This window comes from Euprymna scolopes, chromosome 2, assembly GCF_053919585.1.
Source record: "Euprymna scolopes isolate OS-2025 chromosome 2, ASM5391958v1, whole genome shotgun sequence".
Taxonomy (NCBI): domain Eukaryota; kingdom Metazoa; phylum Mollusca; class Cephalopoda; order Sepiida; family Sepiolidae; genus Euprymna; species Euprymna scolopes.
In genome coordinates, this window is record NC_136483.1 from 164,244,670 (window position 1) to 164,272,169 (window position 27,500).

Genomic DNA, 27,500 nt, shown 5'->3' on the forward strand with positions numbered 1-27,500 from the left:
GATATCTGCATAATGAACTGTTCTTCGATTATATGCTAAAACAGATCTACGACGACTCGAGCTTTGATTATCATATAAAGTTCGTCGACGACCATAAGACAACAATGGGAATGATCCAGTATGAAAACCTGCGCAAGGATAATTTTAAATTCGAGTTGAATATTGCGCATCATCCAAGCAAGGTAGACATCAAGGGAACCGCCGACATAAATCTCCCTCAAAATCGTTTTGAATTCACCTTTAAATCTGACAGTACATACGATCATGATGAATTCTCGTTCAAATCTGAGAGTGAGGTCAAGCTTATTCACCCTAGAGCTAATTTCGAAGGCAGTTATTTGGCACGAGCCGACCCGGAAAGGATCAGCTTCGATACGAACTTTGCAAATCCGACATCCAGGTACAAGAACGGCAAGATGTCCATTGCCATCGCCATGGATGAAAGACGAACAAACCTAATGGGTAAATTCGATGTCGACTTCAACGACAGGCGCCTTTATTCGTTGAACACTGGATACACTTTAAAAAACAACAATCATAATTTTCAGCTTGGGCTTCTTATGCAAAATGGGGACAGGATAACAGTCGTGTTCACATTGAACATGGATGAGTCTAAGGTTCACGCAGAGATCAAGCTACCTCAAGCTCTGAAGTCGTTTGAGCTGGATATGGATGGAACTGTAGATTGTGCGAGGAGAAGCTGCAAGTATGACTTGCAGCTGACTACAAACTCAGCGTACATCCGCAACATGAACGCCGATATGAAGCGAACCGAGATGGGATTGATAGACGCTAACGTCCAATTTAACGGATTCGACAGGAACGTGGAATTAAGCGGCAAAATCGAGGGCGAGGAGTGGACAGAAAAGACAATCATGGCTGATGTTAAAGTCGATGGCGAAGAGAAGCTTAAACTTGACGGTAACTATGAATGCCATTCCCAGAGAAAGTGCGACGCAAAATTTGAATTCGTGTCTAAATTCGGCAAACAGGACGATAAATTTGAATTCAATATGCACCGCGAAGTGTTCAGCAGCGTCAACTCGAACATGGAAGTATCTGCGATGTTAGATCTTTTCAGAGAGAAATACGAAATCTCATTGAAGGGCACTGATTTTAAAGAATTAAAAACCAAATTGATCTTTCCTGGACACGACTACGAGGCTACGATGTCACAGAAACGCTTGGAACTACATGACTTTGATGTTACTTTGGAAGTCCGCGAAAACTCCAAAGAACATCGCTTCTCGGCGTTTAACCGCCAATTTGAAGAGATGAAATTTTCTGCAATGATCGCCGGATACAGCGACTTCGACATCGTCTACAACGGCGGCTTTGACGATTCGATGAACGGTCATTGTCAGCTGAAAGTCTCTTACGGTGAATATTTCATCGAAGGAAGCTCAACTGTCAAAATGGATAGCCAGTTAGAGCTGAAGACCTCAGTGGACTTTAAGATCTTGGGCATGGGGCCGAATCCGAAGACTCATACGGGATCAGGCGAGATCAAGCTAACGAACGATTTCGACGCCATTTTCCAGAAAATCGTCGGGACTTTCACCTATGGCAAAGAGAAGATCAACTTTTCCAGCTTGGTGAAGAACACTGGGAAAATAAACATGAATATGCGTTTAAAAACAAGTTTCAAGTTTAACGCATATTTGAAGGCTCAAATGCAACGCGGAAACATGTATGACACTGACCTGTCGCTCAATTTCGACACTGTGTGGACCGGATCAAAAAAACTAACCTACAGCCATTCAGGCCAACGAGGAAAGAATTTACATATTAAAGCTGAACTTGGAGATGGGAAGCGTAAGTCTGTGGATTACACATTGGAACTGAAGATCTCTATGAAAAACGAGTATGGCTTGAGTGTTGAAGTGACGACAGATAATATGTCGAATAAATATATGTTTGAAGGAGAACTGATGCTGGACCGACAGATGGAAAAAGGTAAACTCCGGTTCGAAGCTCCGTTTGAATTCATGGAGGGCAAGCCAATGGAAATAAGTTTCAACCGGGAGAGATCAAAGTTCGATTCTCGTGGAAATTTCCGTATGATGGAATACACCATGGATGTGGAATACTCCAGGAAGTCGGTCATGTCGAATATCTATGTAAACTGGGACAAAGCTGACAGAGCCAGCAATTTCAAGTTTGTCGTAGATTACGACGACAATGGAAACGAGAAGAAAGCTGACACGAAATTTAAGTTGGAACTGGTCCACCCGGTGCGGACTGTGTCTTTTTTTACAAAGTTCGTGCAGACTAAAGAGATGCTGGACGTCGATATTGAGGTCAGCGGAAACGTCAAAGAAGGGCAAAAAGTTGGTTTTGGTTTTGGAAAGACGGAAAACGCGGGTTATGTAAGATTCTCCCTGCCCAAGCGCACCTACAAAATGTCCGGTCGAGTGAGCGCAGAGTCTGGTAAACAGGTCTTTGAAAGTTCCTTCTTCTGGGATTTCGATAAAGACGATTCCAAGAAAATCGACCTGACGGCCACCATGTTTAACCGCAACAGAAATGCCATCTTTGATGTGATTTTGAAGTTCCCCTCCCAGTCTAAGGTAAGTTAAATTGCCAATATATATCAGGCAGTAGATATAACATTAGACACTCTGGTTTACAAAGAAACCAAAATGCATTATGAATTTAATAGGATTTTAATTTAGTACTAGTTTTATTAATAACAATTGGAAAAAAATACAATTATGATTAAGATATATAATCTTGAAGGACTATTTAAAAGAGTCGATATATTAATTAGCCGACTTGATTATCATAATCTTTTGAAAATGCAATATTATACGAGGGGCGTTACAAAAGTAATGCCTCCTATCTTTATTCCGCCCGAATGAATCAGAAAGGATTGCAAATTTACGGTGACTGAACTTATGGATTCATGACATGAAAGTTTTCTCTCTCTCTCTCTCTCTCTCTCTCTCTCTCTCTCTCTCTCTCTCTCTCTCTCTCTCTCTCTGATGCAAGTATTAATAGCGTGAGACTAAGAAAGCCGCCTCTGTTATGGACGTGCGTCAGACGCAGACCTGTGTCATTGAATTCCTGGTAAAAGTACACTGAGAATGGTGGTTACTATGTAAAAAAAATAAATTCTGGGGCACAAATAGTCGCTCGTCTTAATGGTACTACTTCCTTTTTATTTTTGTAGCTCTTTAACTTTTTGAGTAAAAAAAATAAATTCTGGGGCACAAATAGTCGCTCGTCTTAATGGTACTACTTCCTTTTTATTTTTGTAGCTCTTTAACTTTTTGAGTAAAAAAAATGGAAAACTCTATTTTTAGAATGACCCTCGTATGAAAAAGCGCGCTCCGAATGGTGTAGAACATCTTTTATCGCTGGCAAAATTGCATTGAGAATCTGGTGACGATGCAGAAAAATAAATTCTGGGTCTCAGAAGGGGCTCGTTTTAATGGTACTACGTCCGTCTTCGTAGACATTTTTTTAAACACGTGATATTTCAGTCTGTAGTGCAACAACGGGGGTATTTATTATACATAATTTACTATTATATAAAAGAAACTTCGAGTTCCTTCCTTATGAACTGTGAAACGGCTGGGCTGGGCTGGTTTTTATGAAATTTTACACAAATGTATTGTGTATTCGGCAGTGTTCTGCATGGAAATGTCTTCGATAAATATCGATAATCGAAAAAAATCCTATGAAAGAAGGAACAAGCGATTTTGACTAAACTTTTATTACTACACAAGCAGAAAAGCCTGACATATACGATCAACGGTAGGTTCTTTGAAATGACAGGAGCGCGTTTCTATTTAAAGCACAATTGAAACATGATACGACTTTTTAAATTTACATTCAAGCCATTATCACCGCATAAGCAGAAAGGCCGGGCATATAAAATCAACAGTAGTTTCTTTGATATGACAGGGGCGCGTTCGAAATGAATGTTTCTGTTTAGAGCACAATTGAAACACGACACTTTACTTTTGTATTTTAAACTGACTCAACTGAAGGAAAGTTTTTTTTTTTTTTTTTTTTTATATATCCCACAGGAAGCATCTAACTCGCACGTAAGGCGACAATACCGCAAGCATATAAAAAGAAAAGGCCGCCATTTTTTTTTAATTTTTTCTTCATTCATTTTCTTAATTTTCAAATCATTCATTTTCAAGTCATTATATATAAAAAATAATTTTATAAATTCAACAGTAGATCACAATGTAATGTAGATTACAATGTATGGTGGACTGTCACTGCGCAGACATGTGAAGCTTCCTCCTCGTGCACAGCGATGGGTCCTTAACTAGAGCAAGCAACTAATCGATTTGATTGAAAAATGGGCGGTTTCATCGACTTCGATGACAATAAATATATTGGAGTGAAAAACGTTTGTTGTCATTATTCAATCCCGGACAATGTCGGACCTCCTGCTAGTAATATGTGTGTATGAGGGATGACTTCTCTTAAAATTTAAAGTAAAATTACACATTTTAATATTAAAAAAAATCAAATATTTTCTAAATAAAATTTTTTAAAATGTTAAAAGTATCGACACTGGTGCATCACTGTTTTGGGATTTCATTTTTAAGAGTGCAGAGCATAGGGAGATTAATTGTTTTATTAGATTTTTCTTTAATGTTTTTTTTCCATTTAATTAATGACTGTTCATAAAGATTTATAAATTTGAAAAGATATACACTTTGAAAACCTAAACATTTCAGACTTTTCCTGTATAAAAAAATAACTTTAAAAAAATCATCTATTTTGTGTTATCAGAATGTTCTTAATCTTATTTTAATTCAATAAATGTTTAGATAATTAATGTTTTAGTTTGTTTATTATCCTGGTTCGGAAATTGCATTGTCTCCCCTTGCTTTGCGCTCTTCAACATAAAATCAGAAAAGGTTGTTCTGTGACAATAACGCACAAGTGACAAAATATGTTCACTTTTAATAAACACTATCAGGCCTCCCAGCGTTTTCCGATCGTAAGATACGCTTAAATATATTTTAACTAGTGCAGATTACGTATTTATTTTCCCTCGATTATTATATCGAACCTAATTAATGGTAGTAAGATCAAAACATGATTTGGGTGCCATCAGCTAGAATCGAAAAATAACGTGCAACTCTATACCTTTATTCTTTGGCCTCAGTCGCATATATATATATATATATATATATATATATATATATATATATATATATATATATATATATAATGCGTGAACAATTTAAATAGCTAATTTTCATTCTCCTATCGCGGCTTTTCCGTGCGTGACCGTTTATCTTATCGTGCTTGTGGTCTTCTGTTTAACTCCAAACTAATCTAATTCATTAATTCATGTATGGAAACACAATGGAAACTTACTGGGTTTTATTCAAAGAGTTAGCTTTATTTCTTAATTTTCTTATCTAGTCTTAGTCGACGTACGGGCAGAGTCTCAAAGCAATTTTCACTTAGACTCTTAACAATTTTAGACTCATCTAGCTTCTCCCGCTTCTAAATTCCGACTGTCTAGGAACTTTATTCTCTTCCCCCTAAACACGTGACACCTCATACCATTCGACACTTGCATTTCTAGCGCTTTTTTTTTTTTTTCGAGGGAACTAATGTTTGAACCTCTGCCTCAATCACACTAGCTGCAGGTAATCTATTTCCGTTTGCCTAGCATGTACTTGTAGCCCTCGCCGAAATTCATATTAGTAAACATACTGGCATAGGATCTCAAAATATAACCTCCTTACTCTGTATTGATCCTATAGTAAGGGTCTAGTGTTAAGTTTGTGTGGTTAAAACCATCAAATATTCAATTCGACACACTGCTGCCAAAAGCTCGCTACCCAAATCTCGACGCTCTGCAAAACTTAACTCTTGAACACAATACATTGCTGACAACTCTGACATCCAAATCCACCCAATTTCTGAAAAATCAGGCTATTTTATTTCCCACCGGAAGCATTTCATTTGCATATTGGGTGACAATATCGCAAGCATATACAGAAAAGCCAACCTTTTTTTCTTTTTTTTCTTCATTCTTTTTGTTGACACGGGACCCTACAGACTGCACACAAGCAGGTTTGTACTAATTTTGTAAATGCTTAATTACAGAAGAGCAACTTATTTTTGCCTTTGGTAGCATTTTAGACCACAGATTGAAAATTTAGTGATATGTATTTTGAATCTTTATTATGTGGAAAAAGAATGGAATTGGAACAATGTCTAATATATGAAATGAAATTGATAAGTTTTAAAAATCTCAAACAAAAACATATAAGTACTAGCGGTATCCGTCAGGATGTACAACGGGTTTGGGATTGGTTTTTAAATAATAACGGTAATAATCGTTCCCTAATTCCCATGAGGAACTTGGATGTACTCAAATTCCATGCATTAACGTTGAAGTATTAATAACAATAAGAATAACAAAAAGATTAGTAATAATAGTTTAGGGTCATTGTTAAAGGTGCCATTTATACGACGGAAAATTGGTTGACACGTTGACATAATTGATACGGTCCGCCAAGGTAGTTAAAAAATCGCAAGAAAACAGCAATTTGAAATGAATTTATTTAATCTAACACGATGATTATAATTATTACTATTGTTATTATTATTATTAATAATAAAATGCACTCTCCTGTCGAATTCTGACGTATGAGGTTTAGGCAACTTTCTATTTAACCCATAGTTGGGACGCTAACAGGTACTACCACTCCGGGTCAGAGTGGACCTGGGAGAAATGGCAATTAAAGGGTGGCTCCACACTCACTAAAGCTCGCAAGGTGGGGCCTCACCATCGGATATAGTTTAAGGTCATCTCCAGGACCAGTGGGTCTAGGTTGATTTAAGTCTGTCTGTGTTTGATATATACCCGAGAGTCAAAAGAATGAAAAGACTATGCTGTTGTCACAGCCCTAGTAATAAGCTACCGTTAAGTGTTCATGATTTACGTATAAAGTAAATTCATAGTTGTTTTCAATCTCAAAGCCTAAACCTAACGTTCGTCTCTGCTTTTCCTCTACAGGGCATCCGGTTGAAGTCCGAATATAGTTGGAACAAAGGCGATGTATTGTTCAAGAGTAAAACGGAGTTCAGTTTGAACCAGGATCCGCAGAACACGTTGACAATGCAAACGGAACTTCTCAAAGACGATAATAACAAATATACCCTGACGATGGCCATGATGCATCCAAGAAGCAATCTCAACTGGCTGACCACATTCCGCTTATTTGAACTGAATGGCAAAACCACAATCAGCATGGACATGAAGTATGACGATCAAAGCATCAACTCGATGGCGTACTTGGACAAAAGGAATAACGAAATTAGCATGCAGGTAAATTTTTGTCAAAGATTTCCTTTTCTGTTCTGAATGTTTTTGTTTGTTTTTTTTTTGTTTGTTTGTTTTTTGCCCTTTGTGTGAGTAGTATCTTCTATTACAATTCGAATAACAATAAGCTCCCTCAAAATATCCAATAGTCTCTGTACCTTTTTAGTCATGGTCTGAATTTCCTTCATTACGCAGGCCTACTTCCCCTCCGATCCCTCATGTAATTACTTAGTAATTAAAATTTAAAACTTAATTCAAATCCTTCACGGGCAATATGAAGTGGAACAAATACATTGAGGACATTGCGAAGGCTGCTGCAAAGGAGGGTTCCTTCTACCGAGGTAGAAGTCTACTCGCACTTGAGAGTATCCTGTATTTCTACAAGGCCACCATTCGCCCATGCATGGAGTATTGTTGCCACATCTGGGCTGGTGCATCTATCACTAGCCCTTCTCTCTTGGATAGGATTCAAAAAAAGAGTTGTCAATTTAATAGGTTCTATTTTGTCAACTAACCTCCAACCTCTGTCTCATCGCCGCAATGTTGCATTCGTCTGTTTTACGAATATTTTAATAAAATGTGTTCTGATGAACTCGTTACACTTGTGCCCTCTCGACGTACATATCCCCGACAAACCTGCTTAGCAACAAAATCTCACCCTTTCACTGAGGTCAGTAAATGCCAGAAAGCTTTATATTCTAAAAGTTTCTTCCCTCAAACAGCTAGAATTTGGAATTTCCTTCTTGCTACCTGCTTCCCTGTCTATACTGATATGCAAAAGTTTAAATTTAACGTAAACCAACATTGTTAATCTTTCCTGGGCATGATCCGAAATAGTAACCTCTTACATTCAAGTGGCGATATGCCTTATTAGGGGTGAAGGTGGGTTTAATAAAAAAGAAAAAAGCTTAACGTAGACAAAAAGAATAACGTAATTAGCACACAACTAACTTTTTTCTCAAAGATTTCCTTTTCTAATGTGGATTTTTATTTTTCTGTTATCCTCCCTATATATATAAAATGAACTCATTTTCCCCTCTGATTTTGAACTTAATAGGATTAAAAATCAAGACATTTCATGAAAATGTAATATGCACAAACTGCAGCACAATATCTGACGTGTGTTATAGGCATATTACCTTTCCACGTCCTCGATAATCGTAGATTCCTATATTTTTTTCTGCTGAGTTCACTGCCAAAATCGGTTAAAATCAATGGAAGTAGTAAAATCTTTTCTTTCTAATTAATTCCCCCTTCCTCTGCCACCACTTACATCGTTTCCGAGATCGTTCACAAGGGATAGTTACGAAGGAATGCCGGTTTGGGGTTTCTTTACTTCGTAGTTGCTTAAAAAACTGGAATGGAATTTTACCGTGCCTTTCCGTTCTATGCTTCCTATTGGGCGAAACGCATCACGGAATTAACCGATAGCGACATTCCCATAAACATTGATTCTTATCCCACGCTTACTTTTACGTTGCTTAATTAACATTTTTCCCCAACATTTTTACACTAAAAAATGATTATTTCCATTTATATATATATATATATATATATATATATATATATATATATGAAACATCATTACCGTTTTATTTCGTTTTGTAGTTGCTTAAAAAACTGGAATAGAATTTTAACGTTCCTTTTCATTCTATGCTTTCTACTGCGTGAAACGCACCATGGACTTAACCAAATCGTAGGGTTATTTATGCCATTTTTTTTTTTTTTCGCTTTTCACTGTTTTTCTGTTTTTGTTTTTCCGAACACGTTCATTTTTTTTTTTTCATTATTTTTGCTTTTTATTTCCCCGATTTTTTTCTTTTAAAAAGTTTTACGTTTGTTCGCTTTTTTTCTTTTTTTTTGTTTTGGTTTTTCCGATTTTTATAAGAAGTTTAACATCGTTTTTTTTTTTATATAATATTTAAACAGGTTTATTACTTCGCTTATTCTTTACTTTACCCCCTACACACACCTCCAAACACCCAGGCAACGCCGGGTACCCCCCTAGTCACTAATAAAGGAAACAATGGTTTTCCCGAGAGGCTTAGTGACTGGACCATTTACTTGGTAATTAAGTTAAAACTGAAGTCAAATTATGACTTATTTCTTTGCTGGTCGCCATGCTATCCTGCTACACTGAGTACAAAATCGTAGTAGCAAACTAATACACCGTTAGTTTTGTTTTTTCAGATGCGATCCCGGGATTACTCTGCAGAAATGTTGGCTCATTTGCATATGGAAGATGGCTGTGAAATTTCCGTCAAGATAGTCGATGGATCCGGAAAACCTATGGAGGCTTATTTCGTCCTCTCTCATGCACGAAGGAACCTGAAGATCCAAGTTGATTACGACAAGAGTAAGCCATTAATTCCAAACCTTTAATTTCAAAATTATATCCTAGTAATGTTTAGCTACCTCCTCTGCAGGAGGTTAGAGACAAGGTCAGATGGGGTTTTGAAAGGTGAAGGTTTGGTTATTTTGTTTTACGGCATATCAACCTTTTTCGGGCTATTTAATACTGACGGATAGTCTTTAATAATGACGAATAACACCCTTGACTGCTGGATACCCAACAGGTCACTAACCTTATTCATTATCTTCCTCTCCTCTGGCGCCAGGCACCTAAAATAAAGGTATCTTTCGAATCAAACACCCAAAGCGCATTTACAATTTCCAGATCTTTATTTTCAAATGTTCCACGTCTCGGAGTTTACGGCTCTTAACCTTCTCCCTTACATCCTCCCTAGTTTGTCTGTATATGCTTCCATCGAACCAGGGCCAACTCCCATCCACTAACTAACCGAGTGCCTAGCTTTCTACACAATTCGTCTCTTCGACTTCCCGTTATAGACCAACTCCTAATTCTCATTCCTCCTGGCTCGCGCGTTTCTTACATCAGCCAGAGTGGACAATCTTGTCACGTAAGCCACATCGTTGTTTACTAAACCAAATTCCAAACTAAATTTAGTTATTCTTTTCCTCTGTTCATCACATTTTTCTTGAGCTAAAATTCCTCCAATAAATATTTAACATAAATATTTTAACTAATATTCTTTTCTTTTAAAACGATTTTCTGAATCGTTTTAACCTAAATATTTTGACAATCATAATAATCGTTCTGGTCCTTGATACTGCCCGCCACAACATTACACAGATACTACGCTGTGATCATAGCTTAAGAGCCACAACATGATGATTACCAGCTGTGACTACAAACAGCTGTTCATCAAGGCCACTCACTAGATTACATTCTTCATTGTGGACAAGACCATTTAAATAAAATAAAAACTGCCAGTTTTGTTTTTGTCTGTAGTGTAATGAATTTGAATGTATTTGGGTTCCTCCAGAGCTACTTGGCGTTGCTCGGGGTCATATGAATTTAAATAGAAGTGAAATCATGTGTGATATCTTTATTTAAATATATCTATCTCTCCTCTCTTCAGCCTTCTCTTTTTGTTTCTCTTCTTTTCTTGTTCTCTTTTAAGTCTTTCTCCATAAACTTCTCTGTATGTTTCGCCTAACTTATTCCTCTCTAGTATTACAGTGCTGAAACAAAATATAATTCAGTTAATGGACGTGTTTAATGAATTACTGCATTCTCATATTTATTGCTTATGGACATCGTTAAATAGAATAAAACCATATCATTCTTGAATACATGCAATTCCTTTCTCTCCACACGCTTTCACAATGTGAAGAGAAATTATGCTAATAATGAAAATAGTCTAAAGGGACGAGATATTTTATCGTAATTCACATTTATTGATTGCGTACATCGCGCAGTTGAACCACAAATTCTAAATCTCACACTAAATCCCCAAATATAATACAATAATATCAATAAGCAATTAACAGTATTTTACGACCGGGAATCACCTAGCACCTCCGGCTCTATATACCCCCTTCCTATATATATATATATATATATATATATATATATATATATATATATATAATTGACTTTAATCTATAAATACAAACGAGTATAGCAGCTTGGGAGAGAGGTTGAAAGATATGCCAATTGCCTAAGTCTTATTACTACGGCTATGACAACAGCATATTATTGTGCTTGTTTTGATTTTCAGGTATATATCCATTGATATGTTTTTATATAGTGATGTGGTTCTCTCTTGATTATTGTGTCTGTGTCGGATATATACTCGAAAGTAAAAACAATGAAAATAATATTCTGTTGTCACTGCCTTACTTATTACTAGCTAAGACTACGAATATTCATTCATGGAGATAACATACCAGATTGTATTAGTTCATTGTAACCAGGATCACTCAGCTAATTGAAACGAATATATCCATTTCGGGGCATATCATTTATAGAAATTTTGGCATATTGTACAAAGTAATATTTAAACAATGTTTTTTGTGTGTTTTAGATATGCCAGAGAAATCCTATCGCGTCGATGGAAATCTACTGACTAACGAAATGCTGATGGTCGAAGCTTATCGCATGGACGCAGATCGTAGCATGTCGGATGCTCGGATGGATTTGAAAGTTGAAAATTCCACTATTCTGCACGGAAAAATTGTATGGAGACCAACGATGTTCTATGAATTGAATGTAATTTCATTTAACCTCTTTTCCTTTTATTTGCGCCTCCTATATATATATATATATATATATATATATATATAGACTACATTTAATCACAAATTAATATACGAAGATGTAATTTTATGCGTAAATTTTCTGTATTTACTTCAACAATAGTCAATACACAGGTAGAACTAGGTAGTAAGTTATGAAAATATATATGGCAATCAAGCTACACAGAATATTCGGCGTTTCATTCTCGTGTAGCTTAATTGCCATACATATTTTCATAACTTAATATTATATATATGAGTGCGTGTATCTTACATGTACGTTATTGGAACTCGTTTAAACCAGTTATGCAACAATTACGTTTTGTACATTTGTTAAAGAGACAAGTGGCATATATATATATATATATATATATATATATATATATATATATATATATATACACAAGTTAGAAAAGCATTTCATCCAAGGCATGAAAATTGTATAACAAAATGGTTTTACTATAGGCTTTAAAAATAAAGGTAAAAGATTCACTTTGAAATTTATTTATCTTCAAAGTGCACTTTTATAAATTTGACAAAGTAAGGTATAAAAATTTAATTTAAATTGAATCCAAAAATTACCTTGGATTTATTTTATGTAATGTACATTCTGTTGCACTTTTTTAAAAAAAAATAATTGAAAATTTTATATCTATATCATTAATTGCTAGATGAAAGATAATGTTTTTAAATTGCAACAAAATGTACATTACATAAAATAAATCCAAGGTAATTTTTTTATTCAATTTAAATTTTCATACGTTACTTTGTAAAATTTATAAAAGTGCACTTTGAAGATAAATAAATTTCAAATTGAATCTTGTACCTTTATTTTTAAAGCCTATAGTAAAAACATTTTGTTTAACAATTTTCATGCCTTGGATGAAATGCTTTTCTAACTTGTATCTTATCTTTTTAAGATTATATTTTAAAACTCTCCTCCTCTCTATTTCAGTTTGTATTTCTCCTCACACCACAACTCATTTTTTGCAACCCCCCTCTTTGTAATACAAGTCTGAATGAGAAAATCTGAATTTTTTTAAACAAAAACTTTAAAATAACTTTTTTAGATTAATTTTTTTTAACTTCTTTCAGAATAGAAAATCTTTAAAATTTAATAAGGAACATATTTCATATAGGTTTCATTAACATATTCAGTACATAACGAGAAAAATAGAGATGAAAATTTCAAAAGGACTGTATAACTGGTTACGGTCAATAGTGGTCCTCGCCAGCGAAAGTCTTTGTTATTCTATTATTATTTAAAACATTTTGTCCTGCTCTTTCGCACGAGGACTAATCTATATATATAAAAGCCAAACGTCTGTGTGTATGTATGTTTGTTTGTAACGCTAAAACTTTTGAAAGACGGAACCAAACTTGACAAATTTGGTATCATATCGAAGCCCCATCACCCGGATGACAAATATTGAAATTTCACATCAAACGGACCACTAGAAGTTGATCAACTGATCAGTTATCTTCGAGGGGGCCCCCAAAAAACCTGTCATTATCTATATATATAAAAGAAGACAAATGTTTGTTTGTAACGCTAAAACTTGAGATGAAAGATTCCTCTCCCCTAAGAATAAAACATATGTTCAATATCTGCTTTTGTTTTTCATTGTTTATACGGTCCCGAGCAACGCCGGGTAGCCCTGCTAGTATATATATAAAGCGCTGTCAAATAGAATGTTTTGTACACTAGTTCATAATGTACATATACAGTGTTTATAAAAATAGACGTTTAATGACTATACGGCCACGTGCGTAAATAAACACATGTATATCGCAGTTGGCATTACGTATGCGCGTGTGTTCAACAGCTTTGTGACCTTTCATACGAGACGAATAAACATCCTTGTCTGCATAATGTACAAAGGCACATACCCTATTATATAGTTTCCTCCGGCTTCTGGTGGATGGCAACTGCTGGAGGTTCTATTAAAAATATATCCCTCTGAAGGAATGCTATGACAACTGGTCATGTTTTATAATTATATTTCTTGTGTTTGGCAACGTCTCTTATCTATACACCTTTCTACATGCGTCCATTAAAATTTCCGTGGACGTAAGTCGTGAGCGAACATGTCAGTCCCGACTGACTCTGACTCTTCTCGTGTTTACGTGTATATATCAGAAATTGTTTCTTAAATCTATTTTACGTAAGCACTTACGTAAAAATGTCATGCTTTGTTAATTATTAAATGCTAACCTTATTTTTGCTGAACTAAATCCCAAAATACTTTGTCATCGTTAACCACTTTTCGTATTGTAACATTCAACTCTTTTTATTGTAAATATCTTAAACCGGTTTTAAAATATTTGATCCATCACAAATTCTTAATCTGTAATCGTCTTTTTTTTCTTTTTTTTTTAACATTCTTTTTGCTTAGGAAGTATTTGCCATTATTTCATTACAAATTTTTTTGTATCTACTAGTTAACATATCTGGGTCTTTACATTTGTAGGACCCTAATCTGCAACACTCCTACCGTGTGTCTCTGTTGCTCTATCTTCCTACCATGTGTCTTTCTCTCTCTTCCTACTATGCATCCCTTTCTCTTCCTACCGTGTGTCTGTCTGTCTCTCTCTCTCTTCCTACCGTGTGTCTGTCTGTCTCTCTCTCCCTTCCTACCGTGTGTCTGTCTCTCTCTCTCTTCCTACCGTGTGTCTGTCTCTCTCTCTCTTCCTACCGTGTGTCTGTCTCTCTCTCTCTTCCTACCGTGTGTCTGTCTCTCTCTCTCTTCCTACCGTGTGTCTGTCTGTCTGTCTCTCTTCCTACCGTGTGTCTGTCTGTCTGTCTCTCTTCCTACCGTGTGTCTGTCTGTCTGTCTCTCTTCCTACCGTGTGTCTGTCTGTCTGTCTCTCTTCCTACCGTGTGTCTGTCTGTCTCTCTTCCTACCGTGTGTCTGTCTGTCTGTCTCTCTTCCTACCGTGTGTCTGTCTGTCTGTCTCTCTTCCTACCGTGTGTCTGTCTGTCTGTCTCTCTTCCTACCGTGTGTCTGTCTGTCTGTCTCTCTTCCTACCGTGTGTCTGTCTGTCTGTCTCTCTTCCTACCGTGTGTCTGTCTGTCTGTCTCTCTTCCTACCGTGTGTCTGTCTGTCTGTCTCTCTTCCTACCGTGTGTCTGTCTGTCTGTCTCTCTTCCTACCGTGTGTCTGTCTGTCTGTCTCTCTTCCTACCGTGTGTCTGTCTGTCTGTCTCTCTTCCTACCGTGTGTCTGTCTGTCTGTCTCTCTTCCTACCGTGTGTTTGTCTGTCTCTCTCTTCCTACAGTGTGTCTGTCTGTCTCTCTTCCTACCGTGTGTCTGTCTGTCTGTCTCTCTTCCTACCGTGTGTCTGTCTGTCTGTCTGTCTCTCTTCCTACCGTGTGTCTGTCTGTCTGTCTCTCTTCCTACCGTGTGTCTGTCTCTCTCTCTCTCTTCCTACCGTGTGTCTGTCTCTCTCTCTCTCTTCCTACCGTGTGTCTGTCTGTCTGTCTCTCTTCCTACCGTGTGTCTGTCTGTCTCTCTTCCTACCGTGTGTCTGTCTGTCTCTCTTCCTACCGTGTGTCTGTCTGTCTCTCTTCCTACCGTGTGTCTGTCTGTCTGTCTCTCTTCCTACCGTGTGTCTGTCTGTCTGTCTCTCTTCCTACCGTGTGTCTGTCTGTCTGTCTCTCTTCCTACCGTGTGTCTGTCTGTCTGTCTCTCTTCCTACCGTGTGTCTGTCTGTCTGTCTCTCTTCCTACCGTGTGTCTGTCTGTCTGTCTCTCTTCCTACCGTGTGTCTGTCTGTCTGTCTCTCTTCCTACCGTGTGTCTGTCTGTCTGTCTCTCTTCCTACCGTGTGTCTGTCTGTCTGTCTCTCTTCCTACCGTGCGTCTGTCTGTCTGTCTCTCTTCCTACCGTGTGTCTGTCTGTCTCTCTCTCTCTTCCTACCGTGTGTCTGTCTGTCTCTCTCTCCCTTCCTACCGTGTGTCTGTCTCTCTCTCTCTTCCTACCGTGTGTCTGTCTCTCTCTCTCTTCCTACCGTGTGTCTGTCTCTCTCTCTCTTCCTACCGTGTGTCTGTCTCTCTCTCTCTTCCTACCGTGTGTCTGTCTGTCTGTCTCTCTTCCTACCGTGTGTCTGTCTGTCTGTCTCTCTTCCTACCGTGTGTCTGTCTGTCTGTCTCTCTTCCTACCGTGTGTCTGTCTGTCTGTCTCTCTTCCTACCGTGTGTGTGTCTGTCTGTCTCTCTCTTCCTACCGTGTGTGTGTCTGTCTGTCTCTCTCTTCCTACCGTGTGTGTGTCTGTCTGTCTCTCTCTTCCTACCGTGTGTGTGTCTGTCTGTCTCTCTCTTCCTACCGTGTGTGTGTCTGTCTGTCTGTCTCTCTCTTCCTACCGTGTGTGTGTCTGTCTGTCTGTCTCTCTCTTCCTACCGTGTGTGTGTCTGTCTGTCTGTCTCTCTCTTCCTACCGTGTGTGTGTCTGTCTGTCTGTCTCTCTCTTCCTACCGTGTGTGTGTCTGTCTGTCTGTCTCTCTCTTCCTACCGTGTGTGTGTCTGTCTGTCTGTCTCTCTCTTCCTACCGTGTGTGTGTCTGTCTGTCTGTCTCTCTCTTCCTACCGTGTGTGTGTCTGTCTGTCTGTCTCTCTCTTCCTACCGTGTGTGTGTCTGTCTGTCTCTCTCTCTCTTCCTACCGTGTGTGTGTCTGTCTGTCTCTCTCTCTCTTCCTACCGTGTGTGTGTCTGTCTGTCTCTCTCTCTCTCTTCCTACCGTGTGTGTGTCTGTCTGTCTCTCTCTCTCTCTTCCTACCGTGTGTGTGTCTGTCTCTCTCTCTCTCTTCCTACCGTGTGTGTGTCTGTCTCTCTCTCTCTCTTCCTACCGTGTGTGTGTCTGTCTCTCTCTCTCTCTCTTCCTACCGTGTGTGTGTCTGTCTCTCTCTCTCTCTTCCTACCGTGTGTGTGTCTGTCTCTCTCTCTTCCTACTGTGTGTCTGTCTGTCTGTCTGTTTCTCTCTTCCTACCGTGTGTCTGTCTGTCTGTCTCTCTCTTCCTACCGTGTGTCTGTCTGTCTGTCTCTCTCTTCCTACCGTGTGTGTGTCTGTCTGTCTCTCTCTTCCTACCGTGTGTGTGTCTGTCTGTCTCTCTCTTCATACCGTGTGTGTGTCTGTCTGTCTCTCTCTCTTCATACCGTGTGTGTGTCTGTCTGTCTCTCTCTTCATACCGTGTGTCTGTCTGTCTCTCTCTCTCTTCATACCGTGTGTCTGTCTGTCTCTCTCTCTCTTCATACCGTGTGTCTGTCTGTCTCTCTCTCTCTCTCTCTTCATACCGTGTGTCTGTCTGTCTCTCTCTCTCTCTTCATACCGTGTGTCTGTCTGTCTCTCTCTCTCTCTCTCTTCATACCGTGTGTCTGTCTGTCTCTCTCTCTCTCTCTTCATACCGTGTGTCTGTCTGTCTCTCTCTCTCTCTCTTCATACCGTGTGTCTGTCTGTCTCTCTCTCTCTCTCTTCATACCGTGTGTCTGTCTGTCTCTCTCTCTCTCTCTCTTCATACCGTGTGTCTGTCTGTCTCTCTCTCTCTCTCTCTTCATACCGTGTGTCTGTCTGTCTCTCTCTCTCTCTTCATACCGTGTGTCTGTCTCTCTCTCTTCCTACCGTGTGTGTGTCTCTCTCTCTTCCTACCGTGTGTGTGTCTCTGTGTGTGTGTCTCTCTCTCTCTCTTTCTACTGTATGTGTCTCTCTCTCTTTCTCTTTCTCTCTCTCTCTCTCTCTTTCTACCGTCTGTGTGTCTGTGTGTGTGTCTCTCTCTCTCTCTCTCTCTCTCTCTCTCTCTCTCTCTCTCTCCTACCGGCTCTGATATATTTTACTTCAAGCAGATTTATTATTTATAATCATACGATTTTTTTCTCATGCACTAAGAAAAAGGTCAGACCCCCATTTCTACCGTAGTAACCCTTTAGCTTCAATGACAATATGATTTGTTGGGGCATGGTGTGTGACGTTTTTATTTATTAAAAAAAAAAAAAGATTTGAGTTATTTCTTTTGTTTTTAATAGGAATTCCTTTACATGAAGGCCATGCAGAACATGATGGCGATGAAAGAGGAAATGAAGAACTTCTATAGGGTCATGTTTGTAGAAAGAGAGAAGCTGGCGCGTGCTTTCCAAAAAGCCTACAAGAAGGAGTTGACGGAAATTGAAACCTACGTGAACGACGAGTTTGATGAGGTGTCGAACGAGATGCGCGAGATGATCCAGCACCTTTCCGAAATGTACGACCGCAACTACCTGAACATGAAGACGATCTACAGAAGCATGCAGGGCGTATACGATGAGGTCAGATACAACCTTTTACAGTTTATCAAAAATCTCCGGCGACATTTCAGCGAAAGTTTTATGCACTACTACCAAATAGCTGAACGACATATGAAAGAGACAAATGCCAAGCTGAATCATATTTACAAAGTAAGTATAGTTATTACGATTAGCAGCTACCTGTGGAAATTCCACAGCGGACTATTTCCAATGTAATATATTGGTGTTGGCATTCTGTGGATATTCAGCGTAAATGGAGACGTCCTGATATTTGTAGCTCTTTTGTAAAAACTGAAAAAGTATTTATCTAGCAAGCAGGGACGCCCGGCGTAGCCCAGTCGTAAAATACGCTCAAATATGCTTTGATTTATGCAGATTCGTATATATTATGGTCAATTATCTATCGATTTTTATATATTACAAAGTTGTGATTTTAAAAAATGAAAAAAATATATCCATATGACTTGGGTGCACTAGCTTGAACCAAACCAAAATTTATGAGAAATATATGTGTAACGAGTTTCTTTAGCTATAACCGAAACTAAAACTTATGAGGAATTCTTGGTAAAATTATTGATTACAAGAAAATTATTGTAGATGGACGCATCCTCGCGTCAAGCTGTCCTGACGAACCCCTGCAATTGCGAATAAGGGATTTGCAAAATGTAGTACGTCCAAGGATGGAGTACTATTGCCACATCTGGACAGGAGCTGCTAAAAGCAGCCTATCCTGCCTTGACAGAATACAAAATAGACTTCGTGGCTTAGTGGGTGATGCCCTTTTCTCTTCCCTGCAGCCTCTTTCCCACAGAAGAGACGTTGCGGGCCTGTCTTTGTTTTATCGTTATTTCCATGGCAAGTGCTCGTCTGAGCTCCAATCTCTGGTCCCCCTTCGCCAATCTTTCATGATAAACACCCGTCTAGCTGAAACTACTGTCATTAATTTTTACCCACTCTTTATCAGTGCCTAAATCTAAACGTAGATTCCATGAGCAGAGCGTCTTTCTTAGAAGTGCACGACTGTGGAACTATCTTCCGTTTGCCTGTTTCCCACCTGACTACAACTTTGATGTCTTCAAGTCCAACATAAACAAATTCCTGACAAACCGCCCTCTTAAGACACTCTACTAAATCTCCGATACTAATTATTACTACGATACTATCTCATTGATTACTGTACACGCAATAACCCTTATCCCCAAGTGGCTTCGGGGCCTTGATAAGTGGTGAACTCCATGTAATAAAAATAAAAAATAATTTCTTTAAGGTTTATCTATATACCTATAAAAGTGAACGTGTCTGTCTGTGTGTGTACATTTCCCTACGCAATAACTCTGCCAATTTTTAGTCTACAGACTCAAATTTGATATACAGGGTACTGAGATTTGGGAAAATCTATGTGATCTGTTTTCGGCCAGAAATTTTGCTGTTTACAGTTCCGAAGTACGATTTGACCTTTGAGAACTTTACCAAACTCCTCCGACAATTTTGGGTCTAAACACTTGACATTTTAGATATAGGTTCCTTGGACATGGATCTAACTTAATAACTTGATTTGAGCCCAAAATAATAAATGTTAATGGGTCATAATAAGGGTCAAAGTTTTTAAAAAATTGACCTTTTTTTTTTTTTTGCTCGGCATACACCTTCAAACACCCGGGCAACGCCGGGCACCCAACCCATGCTAGTTAATGTATAAATTTAAGCTTAAAAATTTATTTGAATTATTCGGATTAGTTTTAGATGAGGAGTGATAGTTTATGTTCGGATTAGTCGGACCATTGCTTTTACCTGGGATGCTATTCTTAGTTTTGGCTGATGACCCTTCCAACCTTCTTCGTATCTGTTTTGTCGAATTTTGAAATCTCTACCGAAATTCAAACGGAATTCTTTATTTAATTTACAGGGATAGTTTGATCTGCCATGGCTAGATATTTGTAATTGTATTTAATATCGCCCTTGCTGAGGATTGAACCCGTCACTTAAAACTGAGAATTACTTAGCACTTTTATCCATTACGTCTTATTCAAATAATACAAATTATCAATTTTTATTTAGAAAAATTCCAAAACTCCATATTCACTTTTTTTTATGCCTTTTTGAATGCTTATTAACAGGAGTCTTACAGAAAGTTGTCGTACGACGTTGAACAAGCCAAGGCCTACATCGTCAGCAAACTATCTATGTGGAACAGAAAGTGGGAGGCCGTAAGAGATGAATATTTGCGAAAACTTAACGAGCTGAATAGAAGTAAGTGTGACGTTTTAAACGTTAAATAGCTTGCACGTCGTCGTTTCCGTTTTTTTTTTTTTTTTTTTTTCTCATGAGCTATGAAGAAAACCATTCAACAACAGTCCGCTTTAGACATGCGTTGCGCATGGTGTTCACGTGCTAGTCTTTCATGATCCCCTCCTTCTGTCGTTCATGACTGATCGTGATCCCCCTCGTGATTGTTGACCTTTTGTTTACCTTAAGGCTAACAAAACTACTCGTGCATGGAAACACAATGGAGAGTTACGGAGTTTTCAAAGGTTTTATTTAGAGAAAGTTTTCTCTGTGCAGAGAGACCACATAACATTCTTTCATTTAAACTAACATTGTTAAAGACGAGAGAAAACTTCCGTTTAATTAGATCTTTTTTCAATTTTTCTGATCTTTTTCATATGTAGATCGAAACAATTAATGTAAGTTCCATGTGTACTTCGAAGTTGGCCGCAGTGGTGCTTTTCATCTTTCAAAGAAGACCTCATTAGAAAGGATGTGTGAATAGTATCTTGTTTGCCTACTTCGTTTTCTTATTCTTTAGGATGGTAACTGAGAGATGCAGACGGGCAAAATCTCGAGGTAACACTTGCTTAGAGTATCTCCTACATTGTCAGACACATCTTGTCTGTATCGCTCCCGAGGAGAGACCAAATTTCTACCCTTGATGGCGTGATGTAATCAACTCCTCATATTACATAGCATTCCGCCTGCATTTCTAGGGCGTTTTATCTAAAGAGCTAACCTCTGACCCTACTCATCTGCTTCAATCACGTTATCTGCAGCTGGGTATATTTCCGTTTGCCGTTGGGTTATCCTGACATGTACTAATGTGATCCTCAACAAAATTCCTACTAGTTAACATGAGCTCTACTTACTGACGTAGGGTCGCAATATATAACGGATATAGATGTGTACATTTCTTGTATAAATTTTAAATATTTTTTGTATGTTGCTTGCAGGAACGTATCAAGCGATTTTCAACCACAAATACACAAAGGCGTTCCTGATGGCACTCAACCACAGGTGGAGTGAACTGGTAGACTTCATGCGCGATAATGACATGATGACACCTGTCGTAGATTTCGTCGACTATATACAGGCGAACAGGCAGCATTTCAATGACGAATTGGACCGTTTCATGGATGAAATCAGGAATCACCCGGCTATTCAGGACATCTTCTCCATACTGAACGAATTTTATCAGCAGGTAAAATGGATTTCATTATTTCAAACATAAACATTTTGCTAATCGCATTTCATTCCTTCTGATGATATGAGTCAATATTGAAAATCCATGGATTAAGGAAATTAACATAACTCCTATCTGTATACTCCTTGTGTCAAATAATAAATTCTTAACTCGAATATGTGTTTATATTTGGATTTTCAGAATTTTACCTGAACCACTAAACTGGTATATATATATATATATATATATATATATATATATATATATATATATACTGCTGATCAAAAATTTAAGACCATTTTAAAATCTATCCTTAAAAAAGTTTGTTTTTTTGTTTGTTTTTTTTAAGATTTTTAACTCTTCCGACTGAAGGTTACCAATACTACATTCTAAAAGGTTATAGAAACAAAAAGCTACATTCCAAAGATTTATTTTTAAAATTTACATTTTTATAAAATTAGGCTTTTTACACATGATTAAAATAAGACCAGAGACAAAAATTCTATTAAATTGGATTAAAAGTGTATGAAAAGTGTATGAAAACACTCGAACTTAATGAATTCTACCTCCACTGCTTTTGATGACTTCAAAAGTTCTTTGGGACACGCTAGAAATAAGGGTTTCCATTAAGGTGCGGGGGTCCTGCTCCAGTTTCTGAAGATGACTTCACGAAGTTCATTTTTTGTTGAATATTGTTTGCCATTTCGATAAACCTTTCTTGTCATCCATCCCCAAACATTTTCAATTGGGTTCAAGTCCGGTGAGCATGAAGGATATCCAAAGGGATGGACTCCATTTTCTTGTAGAAAGCTCAAGGTCCATCCTACAGTGTGGATTGCTGCATTATCCTGTTGGAATAACCATCCATCCCACAAACGATGCCCCTCCATCATCAAAGATGCTTTTTGTAGCATGCTAACATAACCAGCTGCTGTCTGAAGACCCTGCACCACCTGGAGCTTCATCGTCCCTCTGTAAGAAAAGCTACCCCATACCATTACGGACCCTCCACTATGACGTGTGGAAAAAATTTCAAGAGCCATGTTGTCATGCCAATATCTCTGGAAGCCCAGTGTGGAAATAGGGAGCAACTCTGTGGTCAGTACTAGGTCATGTAAGGGGGTACAACAAACATTTCTAATTTTGACTGAATTGGAATGTGATTTGGTTTAGGGCAGACTTTTGTGTTGTAATATTTATAACTTCAAGTATTTTAACTTATTGGCGTTGGTTTCGTATTGCTGACTAGACTTTCTTTAACTTCGAAGTGGATGCAGTCGTGTGTTTTTTTTTTTTTTTTTGTTTTTTTTGGCAATTGTTATATTGCATTCGTTTCTGTATTATACATGGTAAGGCGGCGCGATAGTGGTTATTGTATAACCAATGTAACCAACTACTAGTTTTATTGTTACAGGAGTTGCAGTCTCCCAAGGGATCACTTCAATATAAAAAAAAAAAAAAAACTCCAAAGAAAAGCGGTCTGAGGAAAGAAGCTAGCAGAGTAGAAAATATTTCGATATTTGAGAACTTCTAGAGTGAAAGGGTTGGGTTTTGCTTTTACTCAAAGATTAGTTTGTTTGTTTTTTTTGTTTTTTAAATGTGGTCATTTTTAATATTTTTTATGGAAATCGCCCTAAACAAGATATGAAGCTACTTGATGTAAGAAATTAAATATATACAACTTAAAGATCAAAAACTAGCAAACGATAAGTGTTAGAGGGGCAGATTCCAACCCAGAAAACAGCAATTCTTCTCCTTTTGTCAGAAACGTCGCTCTTTAAATGTGAAGACTAAACGACAAAATAAAGGAAGTGAGTTGTAGCGGACGTTGTTGAATCTTGTCTATCGCGTCGAAAAAGTAACATTTATAGACAAATAAAGAAACAACGCTCACACACTACGTAATTTACAAACCGTGTGAATTTATTATGGGCAACGAGTACAAGACATGTTTCCAAGAAAGTCAGGAGTGTGTTGTTTACATGTCCGTTCAGCTTGGCGAGAGAGAAAAGAAAAGGAAGTTGATATTGCCACCTATGGGCTGAAACCTGCAACTGCTGGAAATAAGAGGCGATAACCGTGTGTCTCTAACTTGAGTGTTGTGCATTGTCTGTGTGCGCTGCCTGCGAACTAGGGCCGGATAGCAGTTTGACAACCCGTTTCTAGAAAGTTATGAGAACTTGTACATTTGCATTCGAAAACAGAAGGCAGTGGCCTGCTGGAGTGATTTCGAAAGAAATCACAGCTAAACGATGTATGCAATATAAGTAGCCATAAAATTTGTCTAAATAATGAAAATTATACAATAATACAACTCTATTTGTTATTGAGCACTATTTTATAAGCCCACCATCTATCTTTCTGTAACATAGCGCGGGCGGCTATATGCAAATGCATGCAAAATGATGTCACCGGTAAAAAAAAAAAAGACTATATAAAGGAGAAAGATCTCGTGAGAGGTGTGAATAACGTTAGAGATCACGATTATGTCGGTGACGTCACGGTCGTAACAATGAGGAAATAAATGTGGTTGTTACAAAGAGTTGACGTTTTTTTTTTTCTATTCTTGTCTAATTTGCGACTGGGGCATACAACGTGTTGGTTCCTCGGACAACGTTACATTTCTACTCTATGATTATTTATCTTGTTTTCATTTGTTGTAGCTTTATTGGGCTTACAAGTATTGGGAAGTTGAAGAGACTGTGAGGAACCTTGACGACAAAGTGAAGAATTACATTACGAGCACAGCAAACAAGTTCCGTGAGCAGATCTTCAGCGTGAACGACGTAGAAATCATCAGTTTTGACATGCGTCGCGGAATTTTTGAATTTAAGTTTCCGATTGCGGCACCAGTCTTGGTTGATGAATTTTGGCAAATAATGAGGCACGCTGTGAATAATTTTAACGAGTGGCAACTTGATTACAATTTCACGATTGCAGACCTTTATTATTCCATGAAGCCGTCCTCAAAACCCATCGACTGGATACCACCATTTAAAGGTTAGTATTGGACAGAGTATCGTACGTACTATCACTCGTTAACGTCATTTGCATATTACATTAAAGAAAATCGTTTTTAATCATCAGTTCTGTCTTATTTGTAATGAAACTGTATTAGCTGTTCTATTTATAAATGTTATATAGAGTTAATTTATTGAATTTATTTTTAATTTAATTTATATTTAATGTATTTTCAATTATCAAGCACCAGTAAGTTTTAAGTTCTGGGTTATTTCCCCTTTAAGCTATGAGTTCCTATTTACAATGCCTCCACACGGGACAGTTAGACACCAGGGTCGTTTTTTAATGTTGAGAAAAGGAACAAAAATTAAAAACTGTATAAGTCGTGAAGGACTTCTCCTCCACTGACAGAGAACAAGAAATTGAAAAGCAGCATCTGAAGAACAGATACTACACTTTGATCTGAGTTATTCTCTGTTTAATTTTATCGACGAAAATGGCTGTTTTATGCTTCCATGAATCCAAAATGTAGTAAACCTTCAGAAAAATCGTAAGTTAGGATATTCGTCATATCGTAAATAGTACGTGACTCCGCCCGGCAACATGTCTTAACCTGACAAAGCCGAGTATATGCAGTTAGTAAGAATATAAGTATAATTCATATAATTAGGACATAATATAGAATTAATGACTACATTAATCCGTAGACACTTAGGATCTAGTATATATATATATATATATATATATATATATATATATATATATATATATATCGGTCAATGTCAAAATTATTTCTAACTTCAAAAAATTGGGGCTTTTATAGATTTTCAGGGCGCTGGAAACGGATATAACATTTACCGAATATAACGCTTACAAGTAGCGCATGATATACAAAAAAATACTTTTTTCTTTCAAAAAGTGGGGGATCAGTTTTCTATATAAATTTAACGTAAAATGATCACTCACTTTCGGCCACCTAGTTATTTTTTATTGGGGGGGGTAGCTACCTGAAAGCTTTGTACGTTAAATTAATATAGAAAACTGATCCCCCACTTTTTTTTGATTCTTCATGAAAACTATTTTTTGCGCTACTTTCAGATGTTATATTCGTTCTCAGCACCCCCACCCCCCGAAAAAACTAAAGTCGTCATTGTAAAGTTCTTGTTTATTTTTATTTTTTTTTTTTTTTGTTTATTTAGTTGGAAAAAATCTTAACATTGACCTATATATGATATTAAAGACTTCATATTATAATAAGAATATACATGAAATTAATATTATTAGCGTAAAATATAAAATTCTTACATTAATCCGTAGACACTAATGAATATTTGAATTAATAAATGGTGAATCACTAAAATCAAGAGGTATAGTGTTAAGTTAAACGACGAAAATATACAATACATATATAAATGACTCTAAGATTTGAAGTATTGTTTTCTAGGGTTTTTACTAATTATGTATGTATCATTCACGAGTATGCTTAATGAACATACTGCGGCAAGTCTCGCATTCCTTAAAAGTGTGTGTGTGTGTGTGTGTGTGTGTGTGTGTGTGTGTGTGCGCGCGCGCGCGCGCAACCCATCGAATCCATTTCTTTCCGGGATCATCTGCCAAATATCTAACACTAGGAAAAAACCTCGGCTCATTGAATTTTCGTTTTATTTTGAGCACGGATAGTGAGGAAAGCTGTTGACTGTTGTTTCAGCTAAGTGAGTATTTGTTGCGAGCGTCTTGGGGGAGGGACCATATATTGAAGCTCAGTCGAGCACCTACTATAAAAGTATTGAGAGAGTAGAGATAGATTTGCATCGTCTCTTTCTGGGGAAAAGAGGAAGTAGGGGGGGGGCGAAAAGGTCATCGTCCAGTAAATTTCGAAGACTGCCGTGTACTTGTAAAGGAAGGAGAGGGTGCTCGTAAGAGCCCCATCCTAGATGTGGCAAAAGTACTCCATCCTAGATGTGGCAAGAGTACTTCATCTTGGCCAAATTTTACGCTTGTACATGTAACGAATTGCGTCGGGAGTGAGATACCTTCTGGAGCGGTAGATTGATCCAACCATTTTCCCATTGATTTTGGCAACAAATTTGATGTAGTTCTTCCATTTCAGGTCGGGGGTTAAGATCAGTCCCATAAATTTGTCGAAGCCTGTTGCTTCATCAAGAAAAGTTATTCATTTCAACTTAAGCAAAGTGAGCGTTGGTGATGAAAAGATAAAATTGTTTGTTTTTGGATGCATTCAAGTTAACTCGCCATTTTTACCCCATTGTACCACGCGCTCCATGTTGGAGAGAATCGGCAAGATCCTGATCTTTGTTGGCCTTTGAAGTGTTGTCATAGATGGTAGTATCGTCTGCATAGGTGTCAACGAATGATTGTAGAATGGTTTATGAGGTTGTTGATGAAGGAAGAGTTGGGCTTGGGATGGATCCCTGAAGCATGCCGGCGTTAATACTTTGAGCTTCAGACATCTGCTCATCAACGATCACTTGGATAAACCTTTCAAAGATACAGGATTTTATGATGGAGAAGCCTTTCCATCTCTCCGTAGCTGGAAATCTTATGAAGTAGACTTTTGTCAAACCCCATCAAATGTCTTAGATATGTCAAGAGTTATTGCTCTAGAAACGAAACCATCAACAGATTCACTAATCCTGTGTGATATTACTGCCAGCACATCAGCAGTTGATCTCTTAGAACGGAAACCATATTGCATGTCGCTGTATAGGTTGTTTTTTGTTGAGGTAGTTGATAACTTCTCTGTTTATCACGGACTCTAGCAATGTACGCATGAGGTACAGAAGGCTGATTGGATTGTACCGAAATGCAGAACACCGATCCCTCGTATTTTTAAATTACAAAAAAAAAAAAAATGAATGACCGAATGTAATTATTGGTCA

The 27,500-nt window shown here is 37.7% G+C and overlaps 2 protein-coding genes across 2 annotated transcripts in view; one reads left to right on the top strand and one right to left on the bottom strand.

Annotated features, from left to right (window-relative positions):
- The window catches only part of LOC145298432 (hydroxymethylglutaryl-CoA synthase 1-like), a 413,120-nt gene that overhangs the window by 371,512 nt on the left and 14,108 nt on the right, over nt 1–27,500 (bottom strand). The gene's annotated exons all lie outside the window — the stretch shown is intronic.
- LOC145298416 (apolipophorins-like) overlaps nt 1–27,500 on the top strand; it is a gene marked incomplete in the record, with an annotated part of 149,305 nt that overhangs the window by 84,617 nt on the left and 37,188 nt on the right. The window contains 8 exon segments of the mRNA XM_080144316.1: nt 1–2,570; nt 7,010–7,321; nt 9,506–9,671; nt 11,707–11,891; nt 17,928–18,335; nt 20,303–20,435; nt 21,410–21,657; nt 24,303–24,639. Coding sequence (XP_080000442.1) covers nt 1–2,570; nt 7,010–7,321; nt 9,506–9,671; nt 11,707–11,891; nt 17,928–18,335; nt 20,303–20,435; nt 21,410–21,657; nt 24,303–24,639 — 4,359 coding nt within the window.